Genomic DNA, 18983 nt, shown 5'->3' with positions numbered 1-18983 from the left:
AGGTAGAATACTGATGTTAACAGCTACCTGCATTATAAACGTAATCACCCGAGTATTATGAAAAGGAAGATTCCTAAAGGCCAATACATCCGGCCTCTTGTATGGCACGTAAAGATTTAGACTTCTATACAGAAATCAAATTTATTACTCAGCTGTTTATGGACAGAGGTTATCCCTCTGAATTACTAAACAGTGTAGCACAAGACACTACTAGCAGACGTAATAATGACTTTCCTCCGATAATTTTAAAGGGTTTTAAAAATACAGACAAAATCTATGACAAGAGTGATAATTCATTGCCTAGGTGTTGTGTAGATATTATTGTAGACAGTGGTAAGATTAGATTGATTATTCAAGACAACTGGGAAATTATAGAAGGAAATAATGAACTATATCACGTCTTAGGAACGACACCCTTATCTGTACACAAGAAGAGGGCCAGCATTAAAAAGATGCTACAAATTTGTGAAACCTATGTCCCTCTCCCTATAACAGACAAACCTAAAGGCACTTTTAAATGTTGTGGTTGTGGTGCATGTAGACATATATATATATATATATATATATATATATATATATATGAAGGTCCATACTTAAGTTTAGATCACTTGTCTTATACTATTAGTATTCTGGGTGGGTTTTCATGCACCATTGCTAATATTGGATATATAGCTTTGTGCTCTGGATGCCCTGTGTTTTACGTAGGCATGCCCACTAGGAGTCTTAATAAATGCATCAAGGAGCATTATTACACAATAAGAACTAAAGACACAAATAATGCACTTTATGTCTTGTGTTTCCTATAAAAAATATACCTTTACTATATTAGACCATGTAACACAAGATCTAAGAGGTGGTACATGTGGCCTGTCTTGAAGTAATGTTGATATTTCAGTGATTAAATCATCAATATGTTTTCATGAAATCACATCAGTTCCAAATACTTTTGTATCTTTTTTCAGTTTTAGAATCATAACATGAATGACCTTAACTGTGCAGTCTTATCTTCCGCAGCACACATACACTTATTTTCACAGCAGATTGCAAGGCTATTGACCCAGAGGTCATTTCAAGCCTAGCCATTTCATCCCAATTTAATACCATAGAAATGCTAGTCAATACCCAAAGTTGCATTTAGTAATGACTGCCATGTCACGGAGGGTTGTGGGCTCTATCCGCAGTAAGAATTTACGATGCCCCATCCACTCTTTCAGGTTCTTTTTGAACAGTGTGCCTACACATCTAAATACTAGGTAATTCTTAACATCAGCCATAGTAATACTTGACTTTATATAATAGGTCTTTACATTGGATTGAGTTCTTACTGGATTTTTCTGTCTCTGACTATTTATAGCAATTAAACTGCAGAAAGTTATACCTGTTTAAAAAAATGCTTGCTTCATAGTTCAAACAAATGGGAATGTCAGCAGGTAATTCTTTGCAATCTGTGAAATATTGCACCTTTAAATTTTCCTGTAGCACAATAACCAAACTACTCATTGGGAAAAAATTGCATGATCTTCGCATTGGACACCAACTACTCTGTCACCATCCCTTGCTTTCATCCAATTAGTAATAAAAAATATATCCAGAAAAAAAGGGACTTATAATGTTTTGTTGCACCTGTCATAGCTTGTATTTCTAGATGATTGTTATCCATACACTATCAGCAATGCTACTAAATATCCTCTGTCTCTGCTGAAACAGTTATTTTTCATACTGTATAAAAAATATTTTCTTCTTTCAAAGGTGCACGCAAACTGGAATTACCTAGGTATATGGACTTTTGAGAAGCAGGTATATAGGTGTGGAATTCAAGAAAAGTAACAAGCCATGACATTTCATGATGTGTACATTATAGGAAATCATTCAGGTGGTTACTGTTGACAAAATTTTCTGCACCTGTGTGGAAGCCTTAAAAAATCTTTATCTAAATATAGATATCCTCAACACGGATATAAATAGGACGTGCTGGGGGGACAGATTCATCACCCAGAGACTCCCTACACTATGGAACAGAATCCCAGTCCATGTGAGGCAGAGCCCCTCACTGACTCTGTTCAAGAGAAATCTTGACGAGTGGATGGGAGATCGTAGGTTTACCCCGGGAATCATCTCTGTATCACTGCTAGACAGAGGCACAGCAAACTAATGGGTATAGTATTCTCATCCTAAGGGGTGGTGAAAGCCACACACACTCTGGCTAGGCTTATAAATGCCCTAGGGCAGATAGCCTAGTATGAACCTATGAACCTATCTCTTTTAAACAGTGACAAAACATAACTATGACAATTTATGATGTACACAGAGAAAGGGTGGATGGCAGAAAAATGGCTGATTCATGCCAGGTAAATCAACAGCCTGATGCATGCCAGGTAAATCAACAGCTGGATGTAGTCAAAAGTCCTCCCAGACTTTTTCTCTCTGCTTAGTCATATATTCACATGCATGAAAAGGCAGTCTGCATTCTTTGTTGTTAAATTCAGCATTATTTCACCTTATTGATCAAGTCTTCCCTGTGGAAAAGATCAAGACCTCAGATGTCACCAATTGCACAAAACAATTCCCTTTTTTCTATGCCAATGGGCTTGCTTTATCCTTATCTTTCCTAGCAAAACTAGTGGACATAAATGTATGGAAATAAAACACTCACAACCCCGCCCCCAAAAAATTGTTTAGATCAGCTCCACCATGTGTCATCACAAGGAGCTGTATATTTGGTTCTGTAGATACTATAAACTTTATAACCTACAGCATTGAGTTACTAAAGACAGTCTTACCTGTACATAGAGAGATAAGTACTAGACATACAAATGAATGCCATCTCTGATTAAACTGATAAAATATAGACTATTCAATAAAATATGCATTACTTACTCCATCTTTCTTGTCCCTCTCAAGAGCACCATGAAGAAATTCCATTGATACATCTTCATTTTCATCCAACCATTGCATCACAAAAGGTTCAAACCATCTAGAAAACAAAGATGTCAGTGCAGTCAAATGCAGTTTATCATATTAAATTAAAGGCACATAAATTTGTTTTTTTCCCCAGAATGCTACAGTATACTCAACATAACCAAAAATAACATAAATGTGTATAATAATATAATCTATACAGATAACAGTACAGCTATATCTATTTCTAGTGGGGGGGCACAGCCCACCACATTGAGGAGTGTGGGGGGCATAGGTCCCTACCTACTTTTGGTTTTATATTGTTAGCTTTCAGTGAAATTAGTTTCATAAATATAAAAGCTAAGTAGGTGGGATGGCTATGCCCCCACACTCCACAAAGCAGGGGGTTGCACACCCCCAACAATATATACTAACTCCAGGATAACACTACAGTGGGAAAAAGGGCATATACATTTTATTTCCCCAACAGTACTTACATTCAGTGAAATGTGACTAAGTGAAATGAGTTTTCAGTGATTTGAGCTTTCAGTGACTTTCAGAGGGTGAACTGAAATTCAGTGAAATGAGCTTTCAGTGAATCAAAGTGGACCCATATACATATATATATATATATATATATATATATATATATATATATATATATATATGGATTCCTTTCAGTTGACGGCCGAGACCATATAACTGACATTTTAGAAGTTGGAACAGTGTGAATGGAGATCGACGTACATTGTAGAATGGGAAATTTGCCATTTTCCTGAATATAGTACGTTCTCGATGTTGGTATATTTAATTAGCAGGGGAGGGGGTGCAGGGGGGCTTGCCCCCTGAAAAAAAAAAACAGTTTTTATTTTTGTTTCAAACTTCTAAAATGTTGGTTATATGGCCTCGGCCATATAATGTTCGGCATTTTGGCAGTTTGATCAACTGAAGGTAATCTATATATATCTATATATATATATATATATATATATATATATATATATATATATATATATATATATATATATATATATATATATATATATGTGTACATATGGGATCCGTACAGATGCTCGACTGCATCTTTCACTGAATCCCAATTTGGTGAACATACTTGTGCAAAAGTGCTATTCACCGAAGCAGCACTTTCGCGTAAGTATGCTTGTTATTCCGGTGGTATTATGGTGCGGTAAGGAAAAATTCCCTTTTCCCCACTGTAGTGTGACCTTGGAGTGAGAATATTAAAGTAGGGGGGGTGTGGGGGGCACAGCCCCTTACATCAGGGAGTGAAGGGGGGCCTGACCCCCTGCATTCAAGTAGATTTTGTGTTTTTTTTAACATACTTTAACAAATCGCTTTTTCGATGAAAGCGCTTTGTTAAACTGTGTTCGCTGGTAATGGATTTGGGCTTTTGAACATTCGTTCAAAAGTCCTAGATCATATATATATATATATATATATATATATATATATATATATATACACATATATATATATTTTATATATATATATATATATATATATATATATATATATATATATATATATATATGTATATAGATATATATTCACACACACACACACACACACACACACACACACACACATACATATATATATATATATATATATATATATATATATATAGTTACAGATATATACATGAAACCATTAATCATATTTGAACACAGAAAGATTTCTGATGAAGTTTGATAAATAAAGAATGAAAGTGCTTAGATCTTTTTCCTTCCTTCATTAGAGCTTTTTCATTTTATATGCTATATCTATCTCTCAATCTATTTATATATATATATATATATATAGATATATATATAGATATATATATCTATATATATATATATATATATATATATAGATATATATATAGATATATATATCTATATGGGTCCCCTTCAGATGGTCGAACTTTTAAAAGTTCGACTTTCATATGGCTGAGACCATATGATCGAACTTTTAAAAGCTCGACCGATCTGAATGGAGATCTCCATAGAGTGCGAAACGGGAAGATTTCCCATTACCACAATAGTAGTGCGATCTCAGAGTTGGTATATTAAATAGTGGGTGGTGTGGGTGGTGCCAGGGGGCTTCCCCCCCTGCTAAAAAGCGTTAGGTTTTTTTTTTGTGCGTTATGGTGTTTAGTTTACATGGTCGATGTTTCAAATGTTTGACCATATGGTCTCGGCCCTATGAAAGTCAAACATTTGGGATGTCGATCATGTAAAGTAGACCCATATATATATATATATATATATATATATATATATACACATATACATATATATATATATATATATATATATATATATATATATATATATATACATATATATTGCCATTCTCAAGGTTAATGGAGACTTTTCCATGGGATAGACTCCAGTTACCCAACTACATTACCTGGTGGCTATTGTACTGCTCCCAGAATGCTAATAAAATATTCAGTACCAGTTAGTCCTCACTTAAAGCTGAGGATAATCCACAAGTGCCTTTAAACGTGCTACCACTTCTCAGTGCCCATGTGTTGCAATTAAGTAGATGTGATAATGTTTCCACAGCAAGCACATTTCTGTCATGTTTTGAAATCGTATCTGCACTTTTCTCAGTCCAAAAGATAGCCCCTTCTTCAAGACAGGTTATGACTGTGATGGACTTTTTCAGTAACATATTTGAGAACTAGGGTGCTGGGTTGCATGTCCACATCTATTCTTATCGAATGCAGTACTGGATTAAACATCATAAAGACATGATGGTACTTTAGGGTTCTATGAAATCATAGTACTTAACTTTTAGAGTATGTTATTCCTGTAGTAGTTCATCTATTTCTATGGCATCAACAGCAGATGGCAGCCACACAGTGACTCTACATTTTGCATCCTGTGCCAGATTAGAAACTCATTAAAGACTCCTTGGATTATGCTTGGGTTCTGAAGGTGAGATCCATAAGCCCATTTCAGGAGGTTGGGAGCTGGCATACAAAGTATGATGTTTACCTCAAAGACACAAGTTATAGAGTTTGAGTTCCACCCTTGATGGAAATTGTTGAGGCTTAAAATGGCACACAAGGATAACTAGCCTAGTACTTCCCAAGAAACATTGCTTCAACCTTGACGTCATTTACTTTACTCTCCCTGCCAGTTTTGAAATAAGGAACTTTTTAGATCATGACATATCATGCAGCAGTTTATATGGTATAGATTAACAAATGGAAGTCACCTGTCTGTATCCCTTCTGTGGAGTAGCCATTCTAATCTGTGTGCAGGCATGACAGATTTGCCTCCTAAACTGATTCACATTCCAAGCTTGTATAACACTATGACACTTGTTACCATAATATAAAAGTAGGATTGTCGAAGTCTGGTTATGGTTATCTCTCATTTAAGTCATGAACTTAATTGTTTTGTATGACGCTTCCTCACTTTCAAAGCATAATGACTAATACTTTTCCCAACAGCTGGAGACAAGATCTACTGTATTCCTTACTTTAACCATTTTAATCCCAAGGTTAGTTATGAATCCTCAAAAAGAAAACAGAAATTTAATTTTCTAGCTTCCTGGTAGCCAAGACAGCCATGCTGAACTACAGTGACCAGGCTTCTTCAGAAGAAGTTGTTAACACAAAAGAAAGGTGACATTCTGCACACCATAAGTTACGTAACACAATGAGCCATGATGAATGCAAACCAACAAAATAAGTACAAACCATGCTAACCTGGGAATACAGCCACACCACTGAAACTTTATTTTATGAGCACGGTTGTTATTTTACAAATAACTTCCTCAGATAAAAAACTGTTAAAAATTCAGCTTAAATAAGGTGTAATCAATCATTTATTTTTATTTTTATTTATTTTTTTACATTTGTTTACAGGGAAACTCCAACTGGGCAAACTGACCATTTTCAGCGGATGCCCAAGGAAAAAAGCTCCACGTTACTATAATTATTACACAGACAATATAGTTAGTACAGAAGAGGAGGATGTCACACAGTTCCTTGAGAAATAAATCCAAATTAAATGCAATTTTTAGTACATTAGAGGAATGTCACAGTTAGTTGAAAAAAAAAACTGAATTAAATACAATTATTAGTACATTATTGTTAAACTCTTTCTACAATTGCGTGTTACATAGGCAAATTCACGTTGGTACAGTGATGATCCAGTTACAGAAAAATTGTCACACAGTTACTGTTCAAACAAAAGTTAATTATATACACTGGAGAAAAGTTACAATATATTTTCGAAGGTCATACATTTTGAGTTTTCTGGTTAGGATTGACTTTTTGAGTGAAAAGACTCAAATGAGATGGTAGTTAATGCAGGAAGGATTTCTGTGGGGCTGGGGAGATAGTTTGGTCTTGAGCTTGCTAAAAGAATTAGACTGCATTACGTACAAGGAGAAGGCATAGGAGAAGAATACATCTGTTGTGAAAGGGTTAACCAGGATTGGCACATGTGCATAACCAGGAATTAGTAAGGTGGGATTTAAGAAGGTGTTTGAAGTTTTGTTTATTAGTTGTAGCTATAATGTTAATGGGCAAGGCATTCCACATTTTTGCAACATAACAGAAATATAGGGAGTCACCTGAGTTAATTTTGCTTCTGTTTACTTTGGTTAGTGCTTTGTTAGTGGATCTTAAGAGGAGTTGACTTATGTGTGGATTTAGGAGGCCTTGGCGAACTGCTATCTTTTCAGCTTCGTAGAATATCTGATGGGCCATGGTCATTTGGTTGAGGGTGAGTTGGTTGGGTAATTCTAGCCAAGATAGTTGTTTAAGGGCCCGGCAGTGGTCTGTTCTAAAAGTGGAATCTGCATTGAACTTTGCTATCTTATGTAGCAGGTGTCTAGCTTGGCTAGGTCCAATTTGTTGAGGTTAGTAAGTATGGGAGATGCATACAGTAGCGTTGAGAGAAGGTGGGTTCTGGCTGCAATGGTTTTGGTATTATTGGTCAGTTATCTTCTGCATCTGTATAGGGTTCCAAGTTTCTTATGAACTTTTTTTATTGCTTAGGCAATATGTAGGTCAAATCTCAAATTCTGATCTCAAATAACTGCTAGTAGTTTGGTCTATGGGACTGGTTCAGTCAAGGTTTTGTTGCTAGACATTATTTTGAAGCAAGGGGTATGGTCTATGGTTTTAGTGGGGTGATAAAGCATACGTCTTGTTTTGTTAGGGTTGAGGATTAGTTGAGCATTTGCTATCCATGTTTCAATAGCATTAAAGGATTCCTGGGCTTTGTTTTCAGGTGTTCTAGGAGGACTGGGACAGAGCAGATTAACATAGAGTCATCCACATACTGAATAAGTGTGGCTTGTGTTGTGGCAGCATGAAGGTTGTTGGTGAGTAAGTTAAAAAGAAGAGGGCTGAGGATGGACCCTTGAGGTACACCCAAGGTTATAAGGCAATAGGGGTGATAGGTCATTTTACCACCAGATGGCCTGTTATCTGCAAGGTAGTCTTACAACCAGGCAAGAGTGGAGTAGCTTAGGTTGAGTTCAGATAGTACGGTTAGCAATTTGTTGTGAAAGACTGTATCAAATGCTTTGGAGAGGGCTAGAAAGATAGATGATACCAGGTTGTCTTTGTTCTGGTGTCGATTGATGGTATTGGTGAAGCTAATAAGCAGTGGTGCTGTGATTAGGGCGAAATCCATGCTGGATATTTGTGAGGAGTTTATTGGTTAAGAGGTGATTTAGTATTTGAGTATGTACTGTATGCACCTTTCAAGAATTTTGGACAGTGGAAATAAGATAGTGATGAGTCAATAATTTAATAATTCTGTTGAACTTCCATCTTTATGCAGTGGTATGATGTGTGCTGTTTTCCAGGGGAGGGGGGTGTGTTGTTTGGATATGGAGCAATTGATTAACAAGGAGACTGGGTTCTGCTATGTCAAGATATTCAGTAGGTAGGTTGCCTGCTGCAAGAGTTGTGGGTTTTAGTCTGATTAAATATTTAAAGATAGTGCGAGCTGCGACTGGATGTACAGAGAATGTATTGTTTTTATGGAGCAGGGGAGTAAGATTAGTTGGTTGTGTTGGACAGTTATTGTTTGTAAAGGCTATTATGGATTCTGTGAAATATTTGTTAAACTGGATGGCAATATTTTCAAGGGGGTTACAAGAGGATGGCTGGGATGTCCCAGTTTGTCCTGGTTGTAGTATTTTATTAATAGCAGACCAGAATTTTTGTGGGTTAGAGTTCATAGATAGAGTTCATAGATTAGTATTAGGCTAATTGCCCTTGCAAGCCATTTTAAGCCTAACCAATTATTCCTTGTGAGACTCAAACCCTGCACCTTGTGTTTGTAAGGCAAACACCTTAACCATTAGGCCACCCTCCCAACCCCTTGTTTTAGTGCCTAGATTGTCGGTTGTTATAGTGTTTTTTTTTCTCAAGTCTTATTTGTTTTTTTTTTAATTTGTTTCTTAGTTGAAGGTATTTCTTGTGATTTGTTATTGTTATATTATGGGTCCATGTTTCCCATGCCTTATCTCTTTATTTTAGGATTGCTTTTGTTTGTTTTTGTGAGCCAGGGGGCGTAATTAGACCTTGTTAGTACTATTCTAATGGGGGCAATATTATTAAGGGTGTTTAAGGAGGTGTTGCTGATATAATTGTCTGCACTGTCTAGGGAGAGGACTTTTAGGGGGTTCCAATTACAGAGTTTGAAGGTGGACATGAAGTCTTGAGGCCTGAAGATTTTAGTACACCTAATTTGTCAGAAGGATGAATTTTTTTACATGATTTGCATGACATTGGAGAACATATGTTAGGAGGTGGTCATTAAGAGAGTCAGGGAGTATAGCCATGCTATAGGAGAAAATGGGGTGGTTAGTGAGAATCCAGTCAATAACTGATTCCTTTTTGGTTACTTTATCAATTCTTGTTGTGGGTTGCACTAATTGAGTGATACCATGAAGATTTAAAGGATTGGTCAGGTGCTGAGAGTAGCAGGAAGAGTACAAATTAATATTAATGTCCCCTAGTATGATAGTCTCATGTGACAGATGAGCCCCTCAAAACACCAATCAGAGTGTCGTTTGCTCATTTAAAGACATTAGCTTTAAGCATGCAAAGTTTATGAATAGAACCACTTTTTTGATCAGGTTACCTTTAAGGTTAGATTGTGATTTTTACCATAACTTTCATTGTGAGGAAATACTTGGTTTTAAAAGCACAGTTTTTACTAATCTGCCCAGCCTCCACACATTCTAACCTCCTCACAACTGCATGCTAGAAACATTCTAGGGCAAATACCAGTATATACGGAATGGCTGCAAAACAACTTACAGCTCACTGAAGAATGAATGTCGAGTGGAGCAACTATTATAAACCACCTCAGTGAGTATGATTATAAATTGTAATCAAAAGGTTGCAAATGAAAAATGCGTATTTTGTAGAAAGTATAAAAACTAATAGGGTACCAAAAGGATTCCTTGTGTGGCGTTATCCTACAGGGCCGATAAACAACTCACCCTTACATGGGGATCTTTTAGCTATATCTGACTGGCATGGAATAGAGTACATAGTGTTGCTAATGAAATATAACTCCAAGCAAATAGATGATCTAATTGATGATATTAATCAACTTGATAACTTGATAACACATGATCTGGCTTATGACAAATACAAATATGAGCATGCCTGCATTTTTTTCAAGTATAGATGAACAAATCCGTCAAATACAAAACAGAAAAATAAAAAAAAAAGGAATGTTATAGGAGAGACTACTTAGAAGGCAAGGCATATCCAAACCCTCAAGGATCACAGGCAAGCGGCATATCTAATTTTTTAAACAATGATAATGTTAACCACCCTAATGGCCCACAAAGAATTAACAACCTAATCACAAATGAACAAACTCTTACCAGTAACTTCAACAATGCTGACACTTTAGAATACCCCCCCCCCCCGGAGATTGGAGAGCATTTGGGAGAAACAACAAAAATCAAGGAAACCAGTGGTGACCAGGGAACCAATTCCTCCTACAAATGAACAGAACCCAGTGGGAGAACAGGGGGCCCAAGAAATCAAACTGGCATTGACTACTGCCATTTTGAACCATGAGAATGTATCAAACAACAATAAGCCCTACAATATAATTATTAATATTGAAGGAGATTTAATAATATACAATTTTTCCACATTCCCTATTGATGAACAGTGTGGAAACTTGTTTGCAAAAAGCCTAACATTCGTTTCTACAAACTAGACTAATATGGCAAATGACTTAATTGACCTAAAATTATACAGCAGAAAACTTATCTTTAACTTAAGGTTTGACAATTGATCTGAAGCCATGTCAGAGCTTAGCGTTTTGAGCACTTTAACTATACAGGAACCTGCTAAATTAAACAAAATGAGAAACTTGAACATAAGAATAATGAACCCAAATAAGGGGGGCTCTTGTTGTCATGGAGAAACTGGACTATCAAAACAGGATGAACAAAATTGTTATGGAGTATCCTTGAATGAATTAAACAAATCTTATAAGAAAATTAGTGGGAAATTGAATGATTTATTCATCCAACAACAGACTACAATAGAATTAAATTACTTAGATATTGTACCTCCAATAATACTGACAATCTTTGGAGTCCCAAATATACACAAAGACATCCAAAACCCTCCTATGTGGCTGATATTGTAGCAGCAAGGAAGAACAGATATCTAAAGACCCTTGAGACTTCCCAGTCAAAATAAATGAACGTGAATATAATGATAAAGATATATTTCTAAGTATGAACGTCAAAGATTTATACATGGTCATACTTCAAAAAGTAGGTATTGAATCATTTTCAGAATAATTAATAACAAAAAATGTCCCACAAGAGAAAGTAAATTTATTCAAGGAGCTGCTTAAATTGATCTTAGAAAACAACTTCATCTTGTTTGAGAATGAATATTACCTTCAAAACAAGGGGGTGGCAATGGGGTCTCCCTGTGGGCCACTACTGGCCAACATTGTAATGGTTTATTGGGAAACAAACTATTTATTCAAAATAAAATTACGGAATGCTGTAGGTTCTACACATATTACCTAGATGACATCTTTATAGTATGGAAAGACGGAGCAGAAAACATCCGAGAATTTTTAAACTACATCAATAATACTACCAGTTTCCTCATGTTCACATATGAAATAGGAGAAGTGAAAATATTGTACTTCGATGTCTTAATCAGTAAGGAAACTGACAGAAAATACATTGCTATCATCTTTCAGAAACCTACATACTCCAGTCATTTCCTTCATTGTACCAGTGCACATCCTATCACACAGAAGAAGGCGGGTTGTTAAGGGTCAATTCGTGAGAACTGCTTGAATGGTCACAAGAGATGAGAAGTTCCTGGATGAATGTATCACACTCAAGGGAATGTTTAAAAGAAGGGTTCTTCCTGAGAAATTCATCGGTAACCTTATGTATGAGGTAATCAATTCTAGGGTATCGAAATGTCCTCAGCTCTGTAAGAGATTTTTACCGTTCTTCCAACACCAATGAGGGTAAAACGAACTTTAAGAACTCATTCATAACTGCATTCACTCTGGATAGTGACTTAATAATATGGATCCTTGACAAAAACTAGATAATAATAAAAGAGGAAAGAACTGCCAGTGAAAAGATAGGGGACAAACCAGTTGTAGTTTACAGAAAAGGGATGAATATGAAAAGTATCTTCAAAACTAACAACAAAGGGAGTTGTACTACAAACACTCTTATGATGAACAAGTGTGTGCATTGCTCCTGTTGTGTGAATACATCTGCTCAGGGGAGTCATTCCAGGTAAATTCACACACACTTCTGCACATTAAAACTGACAGGGAAGTATAACTGCTAAACATCTGGGTTGGTCTGCATAGCCTTGTGTCAGTTATGCCCAGGTTTTTACATAGAAAAAATTGAAAGGAATTTAAAGGAAAAAATCTATGAACACTTGTACGACATCAGAATGAAAAAAGAAATGAATGTCCTGTTTAAACACATTAGGGACAACCCAAGGCATAACCTTAATTTTACCATCTTGGAAAAAGTGAAAACAGTGGTAAAATGTAAGAGAGCTGGACCATGGGAGGTACATTTGGAATGAAAAGAAATGTACTGGCAATTAAAATTAAATGCAGGAAGATGGCCAGGCTTGAATAACTTTATGTCCATTGTCCTAATGTTAAAAGTTAAAACCCCTTGAAAGATAGAACACAAGCAGATGAACTTTTAAATTAAACAATGACTTATATTAAAAATTAATTGAAAGCATACACATTTATCAAATAGTAATGTCATTCCCTTTTAGTCAACATGACCAAATCACCTAGAGCCATATTTTACACTGCCGCGTGGCTAGCCCTGCCACAATTAGGTGTACAAACAGTGTTGTGACCAGTACTACTCTATGGTACAGAAACCTGGGCAGTAAAGGCAGAACAGTTGAAGAAGCTAGAGGTGATGGAAATGAAGTGACTGAGAAAGGTGGTAGGATGCATACTGTGGGACAGACAAAGAAATGAGGACATAAGAGCAGAAGCCAAAATAGCTCCAATTGCAGAAAAGATCAAAGAGAACAGATTATGGTGGTTTGGGCACATGTTTAGCAAAGCAGAAGACAATCTGATGAGGAAGATTTGGGACAGACAGTAAGAAGGTAAGAGGAACTGAAGAGGTGGATGGATTGTGTGAACGAAGATCTGTAACAGTCAGGCATGAGTGTTGAAGAAGGCAGAAGTGTGGCACTGAATTGAGAGAGTTTGTGACAGTTAACACGATACCCTGACCCCATGTAGAAAAAATGGGAAAAAGGGGGCTGATGATGATGATGAATGTCATTCCCTTGAGACCAAATAGTTTTGTATGTGAAGCTGCTGTTTTATTGGACTTGTTTTTATAGCTTTTAGCCTGATGGGACAGATTAACAGAAATTGTGCTTTTAAAACAAAGTATTTCCTCACAATGAAAGATATTGTAAAAATCGCTATCTAACCTTAAAGGGAACCTGATCAAAAAAGTGTTTCTTTTCATAAACTTTGCATGCTTAGAGTAAATACCTTTAAATGAGCACCAATACTCTGATTGGTGTTTTGAGGAGGCTCGGCTGTCACATGATTGCTTAACCCTTATTTAAGTGGAATTTTTAACTGTTCTTTTTGTCTGATGAAGTTATTTGTAAAATAACGAAAGCACTCATAAAATAAAGTTTCAGTGTTGTGGCTCTGTTTCCTGGCTAGCATGGTTTGTATTCATTTACTTTACACAATGCCTTGGAGGCTCTCAGGCTGCTACATGATGGACATTTTTCCCCTGCACATATTGCATTTTTTTAAAAGAAGCCACAAAAATTTAATTCATAAAATGATATCTATCTAAATAGAGCAGACTTTTTCACTGATTTGAACAGAAATCAAAAGATCCATCTTCCAGTCAACATCTCATAATCTATACTGTACTAATACCTTATGTAATCCTCATAATCTATACTGTACTAATACCTTATGTAATCCTCATAATCTATACTGTACTAATACCTTATGTAATCCTCATAATCTATACTGTACTAATACCTTATGTAATCCTCATAATCTATACTGTACTAATACCTTATGTAATCCTCATAATCTATACTGTACTAATACCTTATGTAATCCTCATAATCTATACTGTACTAATACCTTATGTAATCCTCATAATCTATGCTGTACTAATACCTTATGTAATCCTCATAATCTATACTGTACTAATACCTTATGTAATCCTCATAATCTATACTGTACTAATACCTTATGTAATCCTCATAATCTATACTGTACTAATACCTTATGTAATCCTCATAATCTATACTGTACTAATACCTTATGTAATCCTCATAATCTATACTGTACTAATACCTTATGTAATCCTCATAATCTATACTGTACTAATACTTTATGTAATCCTGACATGGTCTAATCTTTTATCAGGTTACATTTGTTTGCCATATCTGCCTGCACATTTTCCTATAGCTTTGCAAGCTGCTGTAAAACAGTTCTTAAATGGATGTATATGACAGTTTGAAGGCATCTAGTGTAGACCTTACTGGAACTTAAACTTTGTTACTGAAAAGCTAACTCTGTCTTCTTTTGACAGTGGTATTCAAGCAGACACCAGTCACCTGTCTTGATTAATACATTTCTTAGTTCCACTCACATTAACCACACATTTTTGCAGTTATTTTGTTACTGAATGAACAACCCAGTGCTCCATTAAGGACTACGGGTCTACTTCTAACCTAAGCTACTTCATCATGATCTTCATAACAATAGCTTTTAAGCCATTATGTAAGCATTTAAATGTCTATGGCCTTTAATGTGATGAGCAAAATGACTTCTGTAAAGGCCTCAATTCAACCAAATCCCTGCATATAGTAACTAATATTCATTTACTATTGTTTGAAAGATGGTATGCTTATAGCTTATTGATGAAATTAGGCATTTTTTTACAGTAAATTATTCTCTTCTTTTAAAGAAACTGCCAAGACTCGGTTCTAGTTAAACACTCTATTGTGGCTTAAACATTACCTTACTAATTGATCCTTCAAGGGCTATATTTTGTACTGTTACATAATGGGGCCTTTAACAGTGGAATGCTAGACTTTGGTCTGCTGCCCTTCTTCGTCCTTCTGAATGACTTGACAAGCTGTTTTATAGAATTAACATAGTCCTGCTATATTTGGACAAAATGTTTAATGAACTTAAGCAAAAGCAAAAAAATAAAACCTTACTAAACTACATAGCTGCCATGTCATTAACAAACTGAGTAAAAACTCAACTAAATCAAGAGCTGTGGTACTTGCTACTCATCAGAAACTCAATTAATTGCTTCCTTTCATATTCAGATATCTAGAAAGTAATCTACCCACTGTAAACCAAAAAGATTCCCAAGTCTTCTACTTGACATACATCAACAGAATAGAGTTTAGTACAAGAATTTATTTCACACATTTACAATTTGGTAACCAGGGTCTAAAGACCCTGTTCCGTCACAACACAAAAATACAGAAAAAAAATTAAAAGGCATGAATATTCCAAAAACATAGAACATATAACAACAAATGCAACATCAAATGTTTTTAAAGTATTTTAGACCAAACATCTTGTTGCAGATTCTCAGGGGCTCAATGCAGAGTGTTATGTATATAGAATTATTGCAGAGATAGAGTTAACAGTAAAACCAAAACGTTTTATTGCAATATACAGTTCAAAATAGATATAACTGTCAACTATTTTCCACTGAGATGCCTGCTATTTTTATATAAATGGTAACTGTAACAGTAAAACCAAAAGGTAATGCTCAAGTTCAACTAAAACTGTGTTACAAAATATTTTCTCTATTATTACCAGCTGTCCACCAAGCACTAGCCAGGAATGTGCTTTTCTGTAAGGTGAAGTATGGCCTTTCTGTTATAGCTGTCCACTCTTTGTCCTATCGACAAGTACTACAAATGACAGAAACAATCTGCCTCTTCACCTGTTGACACTTTGAGGTACTGAAAATGTTTGAATAGTAATCTACCCAAAGCAGAGTGCTATTGCTTTTTTTTGTTGTTGTTGTTGTTTTATGCCACTTTTCAGGATTCTCAAGCTCCTAAATTGATACCTTTTGAAATCCTGACGGAACAAAAATAATCACTTAAGGACAATTGCTATAAAACAACCCCATTAAAGAGAGCTCTTTTTTTCAATATGAATTAGGTGAAAAAAAATTACAAAATAAGCCCTGGCACATGGAATTAACTTCAACACAACATCAGGATTTAGTCAACTGTAAAGTGTTTCAAAAACAAATGTAAAAAGCATGTAGTTAAAGCTAATGTATCTACATACTGTAAGAACAATGGGTAAAAGTCATAATTTCATACAAAACATTTTGTTGGGTTTATGATTGCTTTTTTATACCATTTTACAGTCATTAAGTCTGAAGAAACAATACTGGAATATTAATATAAATACTACTTTCTGTATCTAACATGGAATATTAATATAAATACTACTTTCTGTATCTAACTGGAATATTAATATAAATCCTACCTTCTGTAGCTAACTGGAATATTAATATAAATGCTACTTTCTGTATTTAACTGGAATATTAATATAAATGCTACTTTCTAAATCTAACCGGAATATTAATATAAATATTACTTTCTGTATCTAACTGGGATATTAATATAAATTCTACTTTCTGTTTCTAACATGTAATATTAATATAAATCCTACTTTCTGTATCTAACTGGAATATTAACATAAATACTACTTTCTGTATTTAACTAGAATATTAATATAAATGCTACTTTCTGTATCTAACATGGAATATTAATATAAATGCTACTTTCTGTATCTAACATGGAATATTAATATAAATCCTACTTTCTGTATCTAACTGGAGTATTAGCATAAATCCTGCTGTCTGTATCTAACTGGAATATTAATATAAATACTAATTTCTGTATCTAACTAGAATATTAATATAAATGCTACTTTCTGTATCTAACTGGAATATTAATATAAATGCTACTTTATGTATCTAACTGGAATATTAATATAAATACTACTTTCTGTATCTAACTGGAATATTAATATAAATCCTACTTTCTGTATCTAACTGGAATACTAATATAAATGCTACTTTCTGTATCTAATTGGAATATTAATATAAATACTACTTTCTGTATCTAACTGGAATATTAATATAAATACTACTTTCTGTATCTAACCGGAATATTAATATAAATGTGGGTCTATATTATAATCTTGAAGGTTTAAAACTTTGAATCACTAAAGATTGAACTTTAGTGATCGAAGTCTTAAACCATCAAAACCAAAAAAAAAAACTAAATTAAAATAAATAAATAAATAGTATGCAGGCAGGAGGGCAAGCCCCTCTGCACCCCTCACACCCCCCTACCTAAATATGCCAACTCTGAAAAATGCACTACATTGAAGTAAACGGAAATCTTCCCCTACAGAGATTTTCCATTTAAATGTTCGCTGTAGTGCACTTTCGGTATCCTCGTGTCGACAATGTTGTATTAAATATTGTCAAACTTCGAGATTTTAATATAGACCATATAGGTTCATAGGTTCATAGGTTCATAGGTTGGTACTAGGCTATCAGCCCTAGGGCCTATACAAGCCTAGCCATAACAATTCCCTGTCTATTTCTTCCCACATTATTTACTTTCCTGGACCCCTGTCTATCAGGGCGACTGACGTGATCCCTGGGGTGAATTTCCTTTCTCCCATCCAATCGTCAAGGTTCCTCTTGAAGAGGTCCAAAGAGGCACTCTGCTTGACATGTATGGGCAATCTATTCCAGAGTCTGGGGAGTCTCTGGGTCAGGAACCTATCCCTCCAGAATGTTTTGTTTATTGTGATGACAAGGTTTAGATCCCTGGAGCGTGTAGCTCTGAGGGATTGGGATTTCTTTAAGTGTAGCATGTCCAACAGCTTTGACATGGCCTTGTATGTTAAGCAGAGATCGCCTCTGAGTAGACGATATGCGACAGGTATGGTATGGTATGGTATGGTATGGTATGGTATAAATGCTACTTTCTGTATCTAAGTGGAATATTAATATAAATACTACTTTCTGTATCTAACTGGAATATTAACATAAATATTACTTTCTGTATCTAACTGGAGTATTAATATAAATACTACTTTCTGTATCTAACTTGAAATATTAATATAAGTGCTACTTTCGGTATCTAACTGGAATATTAATATAAATACTACTTTCTGTATCTAACTGGAATATTACTATAAATACTACTTTCTGTATCTGAAATATTAATATAAGTGCTACTTTCGGTATCTAACTGGAATATTAATATAAATACTACTTTCTGTATCTTACATGGAATATTAATATAAATACTACTTTTTATATCTAACTGGGATATTAATATAAATCCTACCTTCTGTAGCTAACTGGAATATTAATATAAATGCTACTTTCTGTATCTAACCAGAATATTAATATAAATACTACTTTCTGTATCTAACATGGAATATTAATATAAATACTACTTTCTATATCTAACA

At 34.9% G+C, this 18983-nt stretch overlaps 1 protein-coding gene across 1 annotated transcript in view; it reads right to left on the bottom strand.

Moving 5' to 3' along the window:
- UNC13C (unc-13 homolog C) overlaps window positions 1–18983 on the bottom strand; it is a 4920764-nt gene that overhangs the window by 776350 nt on the left and 4125431 nt on the right. Inside the window, exon 20 of the mRNA XM_044078941.1 lies at window positions 2878–2974. Coding sequence (XP_043934876.1) covers window positions 2878–2974 — 97 coding nt within the window. The remainder of the gene's footprint in view (window positions 1–2877; window positions 2975–18983) is intronic.

The sequence above is a fragment of the Protopterus annectens genome, chromosome 7.part1 (genome assembly GCF_019279795.1).
Source record: "Protopterus annectens isolate FY-2018-M chromosome 7.part1, PAN1.0, whole genome shotgun sequence".
NCBI lineage: Eukaryota > Metazoa > Chordata > Ceratodontiformes > Protopteridae > Protopterus > Protopterus annectens.
The sequence above is the reverse complement of the archived record's forward strand: the minus strand, read 5'-3'. Positions and strand labels throughout refer to the sequence as shown.